We start from the raw sequence: 18,103 nt of genomic DNA, 5'->3' as shown, positions 1-18,103 counted from the left end.
CATGAAATGAAAAATAAAATGGAAAAAAGTGTTTAAGTTTACTTAACCTTAAATACAGCTGTCTTCCTTAAGTTTAACATTTCTTCCTTTTGCTGTTACTCTTGCTCTCTTCTGAGAGGTCAAACCCTTCTTCTCTCTCTCCTAGCACTGGGAAGGCCTTCCTTCCTTCCTTCCTTCCTTCCTTCCTTCCTTCCTTCCTTCCTTCCTTCCTTCCTTCCCTGACCTTAAGAGCAATACTGGGGATGAGATGAGTGCACACCAGGGCTCATGACACCTGACTGAAGCACATAGATGCTTCTCTCTTAACCTGCATGGTGTTTGTTAAGTTTTACACAGTTTAAAATGTCAACATTTTAAAGTTCAAAGATTTTAATTAGTAGTCTCGGTTCCCAGACATTTTGAAGGTGTGCTGGGTATCAACACATGTAGGCAACCACTCTACCCCCAAACTTCCAGCACTCAGCTTTGGACTTCTCTTGCAACATCAGACCTGGGAACAATGAGCCAACATTCTGGCATGGCTGTCTTAACTGGAGCTGGGTGCTGAGTGCTTCCTGTTGATGAGAACTGCCTTCTCAATCAGCCTGGCAATCTTCATTTACTTGCTTGCCTGCTCCTGTCCACTGAGCCTCTCCCAGGGCCCTAAGTCCCAGCTATGAGACTGGTCAGGGTTTCTCTTTCTTTCTTTCTTTCTTTCTTTCTTTCTTTCTTTCTTTCTTTCTTTCTTCTTCCTTCCTCCCTCCCTCCCTCCCTCCCTTCCTTCTTTCCTTTCTCCCCTCCCCTCCCCTCCCTTCCCCTTCTTCCCCTTTCCTCCTTCCCTCCTTTCCTCCTTCCTTCCTTCCTTCCTTCCTTCCTTCCTTCCTTCCTTCCTTCCTTCCTTAAGTTTTTGTTTCTGTTTCTCAAGACAGAGTTTCTCTGGAACTTTGGAGCTTTAGGACCTATCCTGGAACTTGCTTTGTAGACCAGGCTGGCCTTGAACTCACAGAGATCTGCCTGTCTCTGCCTTCAAGTGCTGGGATTAAAGGTGTATGCCACCACTTCCCGGCTCCCGATCAGGGTTTTAGATGGTGGCAGAACAGAGAAATCTGAAGAGATGAAGTTAAGTGAGTTTTCTTGATTCTTGTTTCCCAATGTGTTAAACAGCCCCCAAGGGCGTCTCTGGTGAGTGGAACGAAGGGTCCTAATAATACAGTACAGGGAAAGGTGGTCTAGCTTGAAAACCTCCCAAGAGCACTGAAACTCCTAAACCTTGAGGAAGACTGCCTTACCTGTGTAAGACATCCAACACACCAATATAACTACCAGATGGTGGTAAGGCTCCGGGCACTGACGCTTGTGCTAGCTCTGTTTTTTACTTGCTGAGCGCTTGGCAAGTAACTTCACTTCCTGCACCTGGTTTCTCACGCAGGCCCTGAGGGCATAGGAAAACTAGAGTTTTCACTTCAAGTACCACTCTGAGGATTAAATCTGATGGATGTATAAAGCAATCCTTAGTGTAACCAGTGTGGTGGCGCACGCCTTTAATCCCAGCACTCACGAAGCAGAGGCAGATGGATCTCTGAGTTTGAGGCCAGCCTGGTCTACAGAGTGAGCTCCAAGCCAGTCAACAGACACATGGAGTGATCTCAAAAGACAAAAACAAAACAAATTTCACAACTACTGCTTACTTCTGCCATCAACTTTCTAAGGTTGCTGTGAAAGATAAGAAAATGAGGTAAAGTATGTAACAGGATCCTCAACCTTAGCACAACTGACTCCATGATGGAAGTGCCATTCAGGCTGTAAAACTCAGCACATAGACAGCACCACCTGCCAAAACTAAAATTAAGACCTAATCGATCTAAGACCATAGTTCTGGGAAAGTCTCTAAATGTATAACCTTTCTTTTTGGCCTCTGAGTTCTGCTTCTGGCTGACGGTTCTTTTAACTGAAGTGCGCCAAGCAGGAAATGGTGTTGCACTTAAAAGCTCACCCTGAGAAAGGTACGGAGCTCCACTTCACACCCAGTGTGAAGACTTCCTATTGGCTTAAACCCATATCCAAGCATTCTTCGCTGGTGGATATGCCACAACAGTACCGGTCAAGGGCCACACAGAACTGGGCAAGATGGCTGGAAACTGGAGCAACCTGAAGCAAATGGCAGATAGTGGGTTTTAAGTCATATATTTTAAGCCGTAAGGAAGGTTATGGAATGTCTTTTAGATGTAAGGTGAAAGGTGGAATTAAAAAGTTATCCATTTTATTCTTGTTATTTCCTTTTGTGGAAAATCAAAGATGTCTGCATTGTAAACAGAGAGGCTGGGCCAGGCGTGACTAACCTCTGAGTTCCCTGAGCATATAGCTGGCACTGGGCAGGAACCACTGGTGTTGTGGACTATTACTTTAACTATGTAATGACGTGTTACATTTGTTTATGCTGCATTTGTTCAACTATATAAAGAGGTGTTGCTGTTTTACCTTGCCTGCCTTAGGCACCTGTTTAGTAATAAAAAGCGGAATGGCCAATAGCTAGGCAGTAGAGGGATAGACAGGGCTGGTAGGCAGAGAGAATAAACAGGAGGAGGAATCTAGACTGGAGAGAGAATATGAGGGACAAAGAGAGGAAGATGCCCGGGGGTTAGCCAGACAGGCAGCTGCCAGACAGACAGACAGAGTAGGACACACAGAATGAAAGAAAAGTAAAAACCCCAAGGCAAAACGTAGATGTAGAGTTAAATTAAGTTACAAGAGCTAGTGGGACAGGCACAAGATAAGGCCGAACATTCCTAATGAAGTCTCCACGTCATGATTCGGGAGCCGGCTGGCAGCCACACTGGTTCTCTTTGTGAACCAGTGGAAGGGATTTCTCACCACACTCTAGTTTCCTCATTTGTAAATATTTATGCAGATCAGGAGATCATGGGTTGGAATTTGTCTGGTCAAAAGTAAGTGTACAGTGTTCAGTGTGACAATCTACATGACAATATACATGCTAAGTAGGAAACCATTCTGGTCAGTGTGCAAAACTGGTTACTGGTATGACAACGAAGCTAAAAACAGTTCTGTGCCCCTATGACCTCCAACTCTGCTCATTTAAAAAATCCGTGTTGTGTATGTGAACATGTCCATCATGCATGGGTGTGTGTAGAGGCTAAAGGGCAACCTTGGGTGTCATCCTCAAGAATGCTATCTGCCTCCTTTAGGTCTCTAATTGGCCTGGGTGCACTAATTAGCCTACACAGGCAGGCCAGTGAGCTGTAAGAATTCTCCTCTATCGCCTCAGCACAGGGACCATGTGGATTTCAAGGAACCAACTTAGGTCTTCATGCTTGTGTTCAACTGACCGAGCCAGCCCTTCGGCCACAAATTCCACTCTTGGGTATATTCCTCAAATAAATGTGTATGTTTACTGAAAGAAATGTCCTTGGATATTCCCCACTGGAAACTACTCAACAGTAAAAAAAGAACTATTTTTACACACAACAGAATCTCACCAACATAATGATAAGTTTATAAAAGGGTAAACACAATATACTGGGGAGGTCTGAAGAAAATTCAAATCAATGTCATCTTTGTCAGAGCGAGTGAATGCTTTTACTGGGGGAAAAGGAGTATGGGGTGCCTTGGGAGCTGTTAATGCTTGGTTGCATGATCTGGGTAATAACTATACAGTGCAATGTGCATTGTATTGGTGAAAGGCCATGTGATGCATGAGCTCACTGAAAAGTAGCCAAATGGAGTTGGCCCTCTGTTTCAGACCCAAACATGTTTGTCTCAATTTGTCCTCCTCAAAGCCATGTCTGAGGGGAAGCTGATCCCTCTAACTCTGTAATGAGGTGAAAGGAAAACAGCAAGATGTAGGAGGAGAGAGCCACTTGTTGGTTCCTGGCTGCTCAGCCCCAAAATAATCACACAGAAACTATATTATTTAAAACACTGGTTGGCCCATTAGCTCTAGCTTCTTATTGGCTAACACTTATATCCTAATTTAACCCATTTCTAGTAATCTGTGTATCACCCTGTGGTTGTGGCTTACCGGGTAAGGTTCTGTCTGGCTCCAGCAGGCTACATGGCTTCTCTCTGACTCCACCTCCTTTCTCCCAGCATTCTGTTTAGTTTCCCACGCCTAGATCTGTTCCCCTATAGCTCTGTTATAGGCCCAAAGCAGTTCCTTTATTAACCAACGATATTCACAGAATGCAGAGGGGAATCCCACATCAGTAAGAAGTTAAGTGTACTTAAAAACACTGTGTCCAAGAGGGGGACTGGGAAGACGGCTCAGTGATTAAGAGCACTTTCTGCTCTTCCAGAGGACCTGGGTTCAATTGCTGGTACCACCCAGTGGCTCACAACTACCTGTAACTCTAGTTCCAGAGTTTCCATCAGCTCCAAGGGCTTCTGTACACACACAGTGCACACACATACACATAAATAAAAATAAAATTACAAGCACAGTGTGTATGGGCTAGTGAAGTGGCTCAATGGATAAAGGTGCTCGCCTGAGTCTGATATCCAGGACTTAGGTGGTAGAGGTAAGAGCTGACCTACAAGTTTAGTATGTGCACCCCGCCCTTAGAATAAAGAAATGTAAGATAACAGCAGTGACAAACCCTTGTGTCCTCGTGAACAACTGGAAGGAACACAACTTCCATTAGAGGCCGCTGCAGAAAGCTATATCAATGGTATGAAATGGCTGGAGTGGGAAGTGGGAGCCGACACACGGCCACAGTGAGAGCCCTCTACCCAGCTGGAACTCTCGAACAAGCAGCAGTGGCCCCTTCCACCAGCTTTGATGTTATCTGCCTGCCGCCTGCATTTGTTCTTTTCCTTGGAAGCCTCACCCGAGAGGACACTTTTTTCCAGCCAGGTGTTTCCAGTGAGCTTGGCTGCCTCAGTGGGGCTTCCTGAATCATTTCTGAGGGATGACTGTGAGTGTCTAATCTGATAATATTATCTGTTGTATCCTGCTTGCATTTGTTCTTCTTGGAGGACACTCTGCTCCACCCAGGACTTTCCAGGGGGGATTCCAGCTGCCTTGATGCAGCGCCTTTAGTCATCTCTGCTGAATGTTGGAAACTCACAATTTGATGATGTTCCATTGTCTGTCTGCTACTTCCTATTTTTATTTTGATATATACAAATATATAGCTGATTTTTCTTTTGCCTCCAAAAAAATGGTGAATTTCCATTTCTTGGTGGAGTCTGAACTCAGCACCCATTTCTCTGAAACATATATGTCTTTCCCTCATATAGTGTGGGTCTCTCTGTACCTGTAACACCACAAAAAGGAGAGAACACTGGGGTGCCCCCTCTTACCGCAGTCAATCTACAATTCAGTTATATCTGTACCAGTGGACCAAGACAGAGGCCTGCTTCCAGAAGGGACACATAAACACCATTAAACCAATAGGAAGGAGTGAAAATCACCTTGGTGGGTACATCTTAAACCCAAATAAAAACCCAACCTCTCTTAATGGTCGGAGGTCTCTCTCCCTCAGATATCTGCGTTGCTTGCCAATAAACTTCACTTTCCCTTTGAGCTGAACTGGTTTCTTGCTTTTCAGTTCCTCAGGTGATAGAGGAAAGGAAGCCACCTGCTAGCCAGAGTCACAGCTATTGTAGGTCATTCTCCACACCATACAGAACGTACAGGGAGTTCAATTTGTGCAGACCTATGTAACTGCTACCTACTTATACGCTAATAAAAAGTTGACTCAACAAAACCTGTAGCCGTTGTGACTAGTGGCAGTGTATGTCCAGGGACCAGGAGCACAGACAGATCTAAGTTCCAGCCATGCTTTGCCATTCCTGCCAGCTGCTCACGCGACTTCAAGGCTTGACACCGCTTTCCTCTGTGAAAGAGAACATAATACATATCAAGACTTTTAGCTGGGCTTGCTTAGCGAATCAAAGACCCCAAGCTCCACTACCAAGCACCAAGAAGGGAAGTAACAATAATAACGGCAGTGCCAGACTCCTCCGCCCTCTTCTGGCCTCCGCGTGTACTGCATCCGTGTGCGCGAACTCCCGCTCCGATACACACATACACACGGAATTAAAAATAAAATCCTGTCAAGAAAGACTACTTTCTATTATTTTAAATTATGTGTAAATGTGTGATTCTGCAAGAGGGGATGTGTACTCGAGTGCAGGGGCCCGCAGAAGCCAGAGGAGTCAGTTCTATGTGCTAGCGAGCGGGCCCCACGTCGGCGCTGGGACCCGAACTCGGATCATTCTAGAAGAGCATAAAGTTCTCTTAAGCGCTGAGACATCTCTCCGCCCTCCCCCCCCCCGCCCCCCAAAATGACGAAGAAAGAAGAAGAAAAGATTCGTCAGGACCCGGCATCGCTGCGCGCCCGCAGCTGCCTCGCGTCTCCAGCTTTGGTGCGATCTGATTGGCTCACCGTTCTGGGGCCTTTGCGTCTCTCTGCAGGTGGCGACCAGAGACAATTCTTCCGGAGAACCGAACTCATGCTTTTCTGTCACCTCCGGTCTGTTTTAACTCAACCTGAGAATCCCGCTAACAAAACTCCGGAAACTTTCTTCAAGAGCGACGCAGCCGCGCCACCTACAGGAGAAAAAAATCCCTACGCCGCGCGAGCTGCCGCGGAGCGAGACGGCGCCGAGTGAGCGCAGCTGCGCACGCGCAAACCGCCTCGCGGGCCCGCGCGCGCGCCCGCGGGCAGCGCAAAGCGCAGGGACGCACCTTGGGGGCGGAGCCCAGGACCCGGTCTTTCCCGCCCTGGCAGCTATCCCGCCCATCCTTCCTGGCCTCGGTCATGCCTTAAACTACGTTTCCCAAGATGCTCTATGCGAAGCACTTCCGCTGGCGTCAGCGGAAGCCGTGACTGGCCGGGCTGCACGGAGGCCGGCTTGGTCACTATGGAGGAGATAGGCATTTTGGTGGAGAAGGTTCAGGTGCGGTGAGAATCTGCCTTTCTGTGCGCGAGCTAGACCCGAGTGGCGGTGCTGAGCGCCTTCCAGGAACCAGGCTCGGGACTGGGAGCTTTCAGAGGCCTCGGTATAGACCCTTGAGTGGTCCCGAGGCCTGGCTGGGTAGCCGAGTTGTCAGGAGGGCGGCGGAGCTCAACAAGCAGAGTGGGAGAGGAAAGTGGCGTTAAGCTTAAAGACTTTTTTTTAAAAGACAGATTTCTAGGTCTGGATAACAGTGCTTAATAGCTTTTCGGCTTGGGGGTTGGACCTGGTGGAGAATGATGTAATGGGACCCTGTGGCCTAGGTATGCCCTGGCCCAGTGGCTTGTGGACTGGCTGTGGTGGGCTTGGAGGGGGAGGCGTTAAGTATTATTTGTGGCTTGGCTGAGTGACCTTTGGCCTTAATGCGAGTTGGGAGTCTGACATGAAAGGTTTTTTTTGGGGGGGGGGGGGACTGGGTAATGAGACTCTGAATGCGACCTGACCTTAAAAACCATGTGACTTTTAGAACCTCTTGAGGGGACCTGAATGCTGGGATCTGGTATGGAGTTGTAACACCTGCATCCTAGCTAGGGGAATTATAATAGCCGATGGAAGGAGATGTTGACGTAAAAAGTTTAAGGGGCCTGATAAGAGAAACCTGCATTGGGGATCGAGCAGTTCCCGTGTTTATTTCGAGAAATTGAATTATGTCGGGTGCGAGAGGCAGAGTGAGTTGGCGGTGAAATGGGAAGACAGCTCCAGCTGATTTCATGAGATGATTCTCTGCTTCCAACGCCAGGTTTTCCTTTTTGTTTACAGGATGAGATCCCAGCACTGTCTGTGTCTCGGCCCCAGACGGGCCTGTCCTTTCTGGGGCCTGAGCCTGAGGACCTGGAGGACCTGTACAGCCGCTACAAGGTGTGTTCGACCCTTTTCCTAACCCAGAACCTGCATACAGCATAGGGCCCCGCATCTTCCTCCACGCTGGTGCGGCAAGGCCTGCAGACAGCCCTTTGCTCTGTGCTTCCAGAAGCTGCAGCAGGAGCTGGAGTTCCTGGAGGTCCAGGAAGAGTACATCAAAGACGAGCAAAAGAATCTGAAGAAAGAATTCCTCCACGCCCAGGAGGAAGTAAAGCGAATCCAGAGCATCCCATTGGTCATTGGCCAGTTTCTGGAGGCTGTGGATCAGAACACAGCCATTGTGGGCTCGACCACAGGTGAGTGGGTGGGCAGGTGGGGGCACCTCCCTGGTTCTTCTGTCTGTCCAACACCTGATTCTTCCATGGGCCAGGAACTGGGAATTGTCACGTACTAAGAATATCAAGGTAGGGTGATGTAATGGCCAGAAGATTGACTAATCCAAAAGTAGACACTTATTTTATTTCTGGAATTTTTTTTTTTTTTTTTGCTTCTCAATTCATGTGTGCATGCATGTAAAAAATTCACTAGCCAGGTGATGGTGTACACCTTTAATCTCAGCACTGAGGAGGCAAGGGCAGGAGGATCTCTGAGTCTGAGGCCAGCCTGGTCTACCTAGTGTATTCTGGGACTACATAGAAAGACCTCATCTCCCACAAAGTCCAACTGTGGTTATCTACCCTGTGTGTAGTGTGCCTCTTCGTCATCTGTTTGATTTAAACAAACTTAAGGTCATGCCACACTGAGTTAATTTCACAACCGCTGCTGTGTTAGGAGCTGCAGCTTGAAAGCAGCAGGAGCAGGTCAGAAGACTTTGGGCTCTGTTGAGGACTCAGCGTTCAGTGGCTGCTGTTAATGAACATAAACCCATGCCCTGCCCTTACCCTGGCCTGCTTCTGGCCTGAGCCGTGTGCCTGGCAAGGATCTGGATAAAGCTGTATGACCACTTGGGATTGAGTGGACGGGCTATGAGGGAGTAAAGGGAGAGTGTTGTGCAGGATGAAGCCCGTGTCTTCGAATGGGAGACTTAAGACAGTGGGGGCTCCCTGAGGGGCTGTGATCGGAGGGTAGGTTTGCAGGGAGGCAGCACGGGGAGTTGAGGTTGTTGTGAGAGTGGTCCAGCTTCATAGTCAGGTCTTGCTGTGCGTTGTTAGTGTGGCTATAGGGAGTAGACTGGAGAAGAGGGACAGAGGCTGGTCACCAGGAATTCATGCAGACTGTAGGTCCGAATGAGGGCAGGGTTTGGTTGTAGAATAGGTGAGGGCAGAGGAGGGACTGGGTGAATAGATTTGGGGGGGTTGGGTGGAAAGTCACACTGAGTGAGGGGCTCTGAAAGGATGGAGAGAACCATCCAGTGTGAGGCTTAGTTCCCTGACTGGGAACTCAAGGACAAGGGCGCCCTTGACACAGATCCAGGAGGAACAGCACCGTTCAGAGAAAAATACAGGGTAGTGTTGGGACACATTGAAAGATACCCAGGGACATCCTGAAGACACAGAGCTGGGCCTTGAGGAGATCAGTACTGTAGACAAGGAAGTGTGAGCATTGGAGGAGGCAAAACTGGGGGCCAGGAAGGGCTGATCTGGACTGAAGTGTGAACTCAGAAAGTGCCATCTGTGGGCTAAAGGGGAGTGGGGAAGGAGCGGTGTCATGTCTCAGTCCTTTTCACCTTCTCTTTTTCCTTCCTGTCCCCTTTCCAAAGGTTCTAACTATTATGTGCGCATCCTAAGTACCATTGACCGGGAGCTGCTCAAGCCCAATGCCTCGGTGGCCTTGCACAAACACAGCAACGCGCTGGTCGACGTGCTGCCTCCCGAGGCCGACAGCAGCATCATGATGCTCACCTCAGACCAGAAGCCAGATGTAATGTACGCGGATATCGGAGGCATGGACATCCAGAAGCAGGAGGTGCGGGAGGCCGTGGAGCTCCCGCTCACACACTTCGAGCTCTACAAGCAGGTGAGGTGGAGGTGAGGGCAGGGAAAGGCCTAGCGGGCTTCACCGTTGTTGTCGGGATCCCGTGGCTCATCCTTTCCCACCTCTCTCAGATCGGCATCGACCCTCCCCGGGGAGTCCTCATGTACGGCCCACCTGGCTGTGGGAAGACAATGTTGGCAAAGGCTGTGGCACATCACACGACAGGTGAGCCTCTCATGCCTACCCAGGACTCATGTGCCCTGGACTCCTCACCTTGCCACCTGCTACCTCAGGTTCTGTGGGAAATGACAGCGTGGTATCTGTAAATAGAGGCTCTGGGGGCAGGTGGTGGGGTTCTTATGGGATGTCCAGTCCTAGGCAGGTAAATTGTGCCTCAGTTTTTTCCAAATTAAAAAACCCCCCAATGAGCCAGGTGTGGTGCCACATGCCTTTAATCTCATCATCTAGGCAGTAGAAGCAGGTAGGTTGCTGTGTGTTCAAGGCCAGCCTGGTCTATATAGGGAGTCCTGGCTGGCCAATGCTAAATAGTGAGACCCTGACTCAATAAGGTCAAATAAATTTTAAAAAGTCTGTCTGGACATATTAGCAAATATCTTTACTCCTAACTCAGGAGACTGAGGCAGTAAAATAAGAATTTGATACTATCCTGGGATACCTAGCAAGATACTTTTCAAAAAAAAAAAAAAAAAAAAAAAAACAAGCAAATAACCAAAACTCTACCCTGATTCTGTAGGGCAATTTCGAGGAGTTGGCAAAGTGATACAGTGTCTGTCTGTCTGTCTGTCTTTCTTTCTTTCTTTCTTCCTTCCTTCCTTCTTTTCTTCCAAAAGATTTATTTATTATGTATACAGTGTTCTGCCTGCATTTATCCATGCAGGCCAGAAGAGGGGACCATATCTCATTATGGTCCACCTCTTATGATTATGAGCCACCATGTGGTTGCTGGGAATTGAACTCAGGACCTCTGGAAGAGCAGCCAGTGCTCTTAACCTCTGAGCCATCTCTCCAGCTCATACAGTGTATTTCTCATGGTGGGTTCAGATTTAGTGGTCCTAAAGGCGATTGCTGGGCTGAAGCCAAAGCGGCAAGTGGTGAGAAAGAAGACAGTCCGCAGGGTGCACACGAGCATCCGTGGATGTGCTGTCCATCCTGCATGGACTCTCAGGAAGAGGTTCCCAGAGGAAGCGGGGTGTGGGAGGGGTGTATCAGGCACAGAGATCGGAAGAGAGAATTTAGGGCCAAAGGTGGAAAGGAACTCATTTAGTGACATCATGCCACTAGAGCAAATCCATGCTTTTGTTTTTTTCCTGAGGAGGGGCTGGCTGAGTAGGGGCCGTGTTTGACAGCAAAGGAGGTGAGGCTGAAGCGATCGTGAGGTTCCTGATTATAAATAGTTGAGAATAGTTTTAGTCCAAAAGAAATCCGACATCCAATCAGAGGACTTGGTTAGGGACCCTTATTATTACCCTTTTGCTGGGTGCTTAGGAATGGATAGTGAAGGGGCGGCCACACTGAGACTTACTAATGGATTAGGTGTCGTTGGCAAGAGGTAATTCAGGAGCATTTCTCACCTTGGCATGGGCCACCCTGGAGGATAGAGGGATGAACTGGGGTAAGGAACAGTGGATTCACTGGCACACCTGAGATTTCATGACAGGGACCATTCAGCAGAAATGTAAAACAGAGCACTGTGCCACTTTGATTTGGGCTGTGAGTGGATATTTGGATTCATCGGTGTTTGTTCCCTTTAGTCGTTTCTGTGGATGTGAGCCAGGGTTTTGAAAGGTGAGATAAAAATGCTAACAGCCGCGGTAAATAAAAATCACAGTGCACGCTAGATGTCTGCAATGTTCTTTTCTTCTTGGGAGGCTGTGCACACCTTTCGGAAATTGGCACTGGAACCACACTGGCTACTTGCTGAGTGTTTGCCATGTGCCAGGTAGCTCTCGTTCCTGAGATACCGCAACAATCAGTGTCCATTCCTGGGATCTGCGTCCTCCAGGGCAAGCTGGAGCTGGGAAACAGCTGGAAGCAGTGGATCTGGGTTAAGGTGGGGAGGATTTAAGGCAGGCGGAGGTGGTGCACACCTTTAATCCCAGCACTCAGAAGGCTGGTGCAGGCGAGTGGATCTTTGAGTTCAAGGCCAGCATGGTCTGCAGAGTAAGTTTCAGAACATTGAGGGCTACACAGAGAAAAGAAACTCAAAAAAAAAAAAAAAAAAAAAGAGGGAAAAATTATACTGTATTATAATTGCCTTGGGCAGAAGCTAGTTGGCTGGAAACATGATATAAACTTGAAGAAAGGTCATGGGTGGGAAGAGAACCCTAGAGAGGTGGTGGGGGTGCGGCATAGATGGAAAGTCAGGAGGGTGGAGAGGGTGAGGGAAGGTCCTGTCTGGCAAGGAGCAGTCACCTGAGCTTGCTGCTCTCTGTGGTGGGCTTAGGTGAGGTCTTATGACAGCAGAGAGGCAGATAGAAGAGGTCAGGACAGTGAAGATTTAAACTCTGAAAATGCAAGCTGTTCTGAGGTAGACTGTGTTAAAGATCCAGGGCCAGGCAGTGGTGGTGCCCGCCTTTAATCCCAGCTCTCAGAAGCAGAGGCAGAAGAATCTCTTGAGTTTGAGGCCAACCTGATCTACAGAGTGAGTTCCAGGACAGGCTCCAAAGGTACACAGAGAAGCCCTATCTTGAAAAACAAAACACACACACACACATACAAACCTCCCAGGGCACGTTGATGAGGATTTTTCTGTCCTTTTCTCTGATCTGCATAACAGCTGACCCTTGGGTGGGCATTTGTTTGTGTGGCAATGGCCCTGAACCCCTTATGTCCTGTAATAGGGGTAGCTTTGGACACTGAAGCAGGCATTGCCTGTAATCCTGACTGCCAGAGCCCTGTAGAAAAAGAAATGTCTCACATAAGAACACAGTTATAACTTGTTCAGGGTCACCAGCAGCTTCTGTAGTGCTAGGATTTGATGCTAAGACCTCTGTCCCCAAACCACGGGCTCTTGATCCTCCACTCATCCTGGAGCTCAGGGAGACAGGAATATGTAAGCAAGATAAATGGTTCCAGAAGATGGCTGACTATCTGAGACGGTGATGATAAATTTATAAAGCTTTTGGAGAAAGTGATTTTAGGAAGTTCCAGTGTGCCCCTCCCCCAGGTCCCTCCATGTTACTTCATGTCCCTGTAGTGTCACAGAGCAGGTCCAAAAGGCAGGAAGTGCCATTGCAGCCCACTGGTGTCCTTGTTCTGCCCAAGTTTTAATCCAGACAGGCGACCTTGGCCAAGAGCAGACAGAAGTTGAGGGTCTCTTCTGTTCTGAGTGAATTTGGTGAAGGCTTTTTCACTGGAAGAGGGTGCAGGGGTGGAGCAGTGGGGAGGTTCCTGGCTTGTCTTCTGTGGAGAAGGAAAGTCCTGGTTGAGACAAGACTTAATTGCGATGGTGACTGACGACCAAGAGTGAGCCACTAAGCAGGAGACTGTTCCAGGGTAGGTGGGAGGGATCAGAAGCTGAGCATTTTAAAGATTGACAGGAGGGCAGGGAGGGGGATGCAGGACAGGGGACTGTTCCAGGGTAGGTGGGAGGGGTCAGAGGCTGAGCAGTCTAAAGATTGACAGGGGACTGGAGTGAATGAGTCATACCAGATAACTCCAGAGATGGGTTTTCTTGTGGGCACAAAGCTAGGAAGATGTGTCTAGGACAAAGTCAGCAGCCCTGAGGTTAGAGTACGTGGTGAACCCCTAGGTGATGCAGGAGAGTGGGTACCTCTTCATACCTTCAGTCAGATGTGAAGTCTGGGCCTGAGGGAGTGTCAGGCCACCAGTCTGCAGCCTTGCTCACTTCCTACTTGGCCTGTGTATGTGGATATACTCCCTGCTCTGGTGGCAGCAGGAAGGAGAGTCTCAGGAGAATGTTCCACACAGGATACAACTGTCCACTTACTAGGAAACAAGTCCAGAGGAAGGGCCCAAAACAAACCTGATTCAGCCTTGCTGCCAGCTATAGATTAAATAAAAAGATGGACTTTGATTCCTCCAGGGATGTGAAAAAGTGGCTCAGAGCAGGGCAAACATATATAATCCCAACACTGCGGTGTAGCTGGTTGCTCTTTACTCTTTGAGGGCCCTCCACCCAGCTCCCAAATATACATGGAGATTTATTCTTACTTGGAAATGCTCAGCCTTAGCTTGGCTTGTTTCTAGCCAGCTTTTCTAACTTAATTTAGTCCGTTTCTCTTTTAACTACATTTTTGCTTCTGGGCTTTTTACCTTCCTTTATCCTATATATCTTTCTTTCCTTCTTACTCCATGGCTGGATGTGTGGCTGGGTGGCTGGCCCTGGTATCCTCCTCTCCTCCTTTTTTTTTCCGCTCCTTTCTCTTCTCCTGAGCCTAGATTTCGCCTGTTTAGTCTCTCTGCCTGACAGTCCCACCAATTTCTCTCTTCTGCCTCACAGCGGGCATTCAGATCAATCAGGTGTTTTAGACAGACACAGTAACACAGCTTTACAGATTAAACAAATGCAACATAAAAGAATGCAACATGTTTTTGCATCATTAAACAAATGTAACACTTCTTAGACTAATATTCACAACACTGCAGAGCTTGCAACAGGAGAATTACTAATTCCAGACAAGGCTGGGCTGTGTATCAAAACCCTTTCTCAGAACAAACAAGTGTGGTTCAGAGAGCAGCCATGAGCTTAGCACTCTTGGCCCAGCAGTCTAACTTCTCTTTCTATGGATGTTTCTGATTTGTTAATTGGTTTTGCGTACGTGCTGGAAATTTGGGCTTTTAGTTTTTGTTTTGTACTTATTATTCTGATTCTTTTAAAAAGTCCCCAAAATGACATGCATGTGTAGGATTTATGATTGGGGCTTATCTGTCACCGTGAGGCAGGAGCAATGATTGGATGTGGGGACCCAACCCTGTGCCTTCCTCAGATAGTAGGGGGTAGTTATTCAAGAAAAGCATCTTCAGGAATTCCCAGGGTCAATTAAAGCACAAGGGACCCCAAAGGAGGATGGTCCCCATTTTGAGCCTTGTCATTCTGCCCTCAGCTGCATTTATCCGTGTGGTGGGCTCAGAGTTTGTACAGAAGTACCTAGGTGAGGGCCCCCGGATGGTCCGGGATGTGTTCCGCCTGGCCAAGGAGAATGCACCTGCCATCATCTTCATCGATGAGATCGATGCCATTGCTACCAAGAGATTCGATGCCCAGACAGGAGGTGAGTAGTGCCCACATGGCCTGGATCTCGGGCAGGCTTGTCAAAGGATGTCTCCTGGACTGACTGTGTTTCTTACTTTCAGCTGACAGGGAGGTTCAGAGGATCCTGCTGGAGCTGCTGAATCAAATGGATGGATTTGACCAAAACGTCAACGTGAAGGTTTAGGGTTCAGGATTGGCAAGGGGCGGCATGGTGTAGGGACTGGGGAAAGATGGGGTCTGGCTCATGAGGGCCAGGTGTCATGACAGGAAAGGAGGATGTAGGGATGGCAGAAGTCTGAGCTGGTCCCTCCCGGTGCCAGGTAATCATGGCCACAAACAGAGCAGACACCTTAGATCCAGCTCTACTGCGGCCAGGACGCTTGGACCGCAAAATTGAATTCCCACTCCCTGACCGTCGCCAGAAGAGGTTGATTTTCTCCACCATCACCAGTAAGATGAACCTCTCTGAGGAGGTGGACCTGGAAGACTGTATCCTTTGGAAGTGGGGGCGGGGGGAGGCTAGCAGAAAGTGAAGATTGGGTCCTCATCACAGTCACCACCCCTAGGGGAGCACAGGGGGAGGTGATGCAAGAGCAGGACAGCATCCATTTCCAGAACTGACCCCATCATGTGAGGAAAGGGTTCCTTAACTTGGCTGCTGCAGATGTGGCCCGGCCAGATAAGATTTCAGGAGCCGACATCAACTCAATCTGTCAGGAGGTGAGTGAGATTCTCTTCCTGATCTGAGCAGGGATGCTTGAAGATGTCTCCCTTCTCTGGTGTTATTCTCTGCAGTCTGTCCTTCCCCTTGTGGCCTCCCTGGGGTCTTGGACCACATGTCTCTCTTCTGTTGCTGTCATGGAACCTGGGGGTGGGGAAGGGGGTACATTAGAGTGTAATTTTCATTCTTTTTCTAGAGTGGAATGTTGGCTGTCCGTGAGAACCGCTACATTGTCCTGGCCAAGGACTTTGAGAAAGCCTACAAGACTGTGATCAAGAAAGATGAACAGGAACATGAGTTTTACAAGTGACCCCACCCACCCACCCACACACTCCCTAGGCACCTGTCCCAGAAACTAGTTTTCTTTTTACCCAGGATTGGTTTAGTCAATAAATGGATGTGATTGGATCTATTTAATTTCTTCTTAGGTGTTACTCCTTTGGGGAATATGGATCTTGAATAGAATCTACTGGGTCCCTCCGTGACAAATAAGTAGGCCTAGGGGGTGCAGCTTGAGAAGAGCAAACAATGTGGACAATGATTTCAGAGTTTTGGGAAGGGGGATGGAAGCCGTGGCCACAGGCTGAAGCCCCTCTCTCATTTCTCCAAGAAGATCATTTGGATTTTCAGGGATTTCTGCCTTCCTTACATGCACAAGGGCCAGGGCCACAGATCCCCTCAGTCTTCTCCCTCTACAGCCTCTCAAAGCACGGTGTATTTGGTTGCCAAGTAAACAGTTAAAGACCAGTGCACATGCTTGTCTTTTTGGTACGGGTAGTTCCCAAGATTCTGTCTTCGATGCCTGAGTACACCAAGTCTGCTGGGCATGCCACCGTATGTGTGAATGCACTTAGACTTGTGGCTAAGTGCACTTCCCTAGGCAAATGAGATTTAATCTCCGAGTCACATAGTCTAGCAAGAGCCCTTCCACCTTCCTTTATGCCTGAGGCTTTGTGCTTGGTTTGTCCTGGTGTCTCCAGGGGTTCCTGGAGCCTACCTGCTCTGGATGTGGAGCTTCTTCCTTGGTCATCTTTATGGATGCTGGCTGCTCTGTCCTGCAATCCTATGTCACCTAGCTGCTAACCACAGTTCAGTGTGGCTTTCAAGGCTCTTGTCTGCCCCCTGCTTGCCTGTTAGTCTGTCTGGCTGCCTCACCTTGCAGGACTCTGAAGACACGCTCCCCTCTGCCCTTAGCTCACACTGTTCATTCTAATCAGGCCAAATCCCAGTTTCCCTTACTAGTATTTAGACTCATCTTTGTTGTTAACCAGCCTGCTCCCACCCTAATCAGGAAGCTGAGTCCTTTGCCATGCTCCGTAGGGCCTGCCTATGTTCTGCTTAGAGAAGCTACCATGCTTTAGACCAGTGGCTCTCAACCTTCCTAATGCTGCAACCCTTTAACACAGTTCCTCATGTAGTGATCCCCAACCATAAAATTATTTTTGTTGCTACTTTATAACTGTAATTTTGCTGCTGTTATGCATTGTGAAGTAAATAATCTGTTTTCTGATGGTCTTAGGCAATCCCTGTGAAAAGGTCATTTGGCCCCCAGAGAGGTCATGACACCCAGATTGAGAACCACTGCTTTGGAGTGTTACTTTCTCATCTCCAGACTGACACACAGTGCAGCCAGGGAATGCGATCTGATCATAGTGCAGTCACCATCCCCAACACATAGTAAATATTTGGGTTTTGTTTCAAAATTGAATACATATTTTGAAGAATTGATCTGGAGAGATGGCTGGGTGCTCCTCTTCCTGAGGACCTAGGTTAGTTTCCCAGCACTCAGATGATAGCCTACAGCTCTGGTCACTGAGTATGCACTTAGTATACAAACATACGTGGAGGCAAAACACATTAAAAATAAAATTTAAAAAGGAAACAAGGAAAAATAGTTGAAGGGAAGGGGGTGATCTTCCCATAGCTGGCAGAATGAGCAGAAAAGACCCTATTAAAATGAGTTAGAGGCAAAACCACATTTAATCAATACCTATCCACAAATTAACCCTACAGAAAGTACTAGAAAGGAAACTTCAAGGAAGTTAGCTGCACCCATAAAGACAAGCAACAGATAACCTCACATCTCACACCAGCAAACCCCAAAGAAAGGAAATATACAGACTAGCACCAAAAAAATGACAGGAATAAACGATCACTGGTCATTAATGTCTCAATATCAATGACTCAATTCACCTATAAAAAGACACAGGTTAACAGAATGGATATAAAAATAAGATCCATCCTTCCACTGCAAACAAGAAACACTTCAACCTCAAAGACAGACATTACCTCAAAAGTAAAGGGAAAAAAAATTTTCAATCAAAAGGACAAGCATGTGTAGCTATCCTAATATCTAACAAAATAGATTTCAAACAGTCAATCAAAAGAGACGGAGGACAACTTCATATTCACAAGGA

The 18,103-nt window shown here is 47.9% G+C and overlaps 1 protein-coding gene and 1 long non-coding RNA gene across 2 annotated transcripts; one reads left to right on the top strand and one right to left on the bottom strand.

Moving 5' to 3' along the window:
* Positions 1-1,014: 1,014 nt before the first annotated feature.
* LOC119821184 lies at positions 1,015-6,509 on the bottom strand. The gene is made up of 3 exons (XR_005286586.1): positions 6,384-6,509; positions 5,704-5,831; positions 1,015-2,127 (listed from the first exon to the last, which is right to left on the bottom strand). It is a non-coding gene; the product is annotated as an uncharacterized LOC119821184 (long non-coding RNA).
* Positions 6,510-6,766: 257 nt separating this feature from the next.
* Positions 6,767-16,098, top strand: Psmc4 (proteasome 26S subunit, ATPase 4). Its single transcript, XM_038340312.1, has 10 exons — positions 6,767-6,897; positions 7,714-7,812; positions 7,925-8,111; positions 9,515-9,771; positions 9,861-9,954; positions 14,817-14,984; positions 15,067-15,143; positions 15,286-15,454; positions 15,630-15,685; positions 15,883-16,098. Exons 1-10 carry the CDS (start codon positions 6,790-6,792, stop codon positions 15,994-15,996), a joined length of 1,329 nt encoding a protein of 442 aa, XP_038196240.1. The 5' UTR covers positions 6,767-6,789; the 3' UTR covers positions 15,997-16,098.
* The last annotated feature ends 2,005 nt before the right edge of the window (positions 16,099-18,103 follow it).

The sequence above is a fragment of the Arvicola amphibius genome, chromosome 8 (assembly GCF_903992535.2).
Source record: "Arvicola amphibius chromosome 8, mArvAmp1.2, whole genome shotgun sequence".
Lineage (NCBI taxonomy): Eukaryota > Metazoa > Chordata > Mammalia > Rodentia > Cricetidae > Arvicola > Arvicola amphibius.
This window is presented reverse-complemented; position numbering and strand designations above follow the sequence as displayed.

What these genes read in the sequence shown, in the direction of transcription:
- Psmc4 (XM_038340312.1), top strand. Translation starts at nt 6,790, where the DNA reads ATGCGAAGCACTTCCGCTGGCGTCAGCGGAAGCCGTGACTGGCCGGGC. An exon ending in ACCTGTACAGCCGCTACAAG is followed by an intron (nt 7,813 to 7,924) that starts GTGTGTTCGACC and finishes CTGTGCTTCCAG; the next exon opens with AAGCTGCAGCAGGAGCTGGA. An exon ending in ACCAAAACGTCAACGTGAAG is followed by an intron (nt 15,144 to 15,285) that starts GTTTAGGGTTCA and finishes TCCCGGTGCCAG; the next exon opens with GTAATCATGGCCACAAACAG.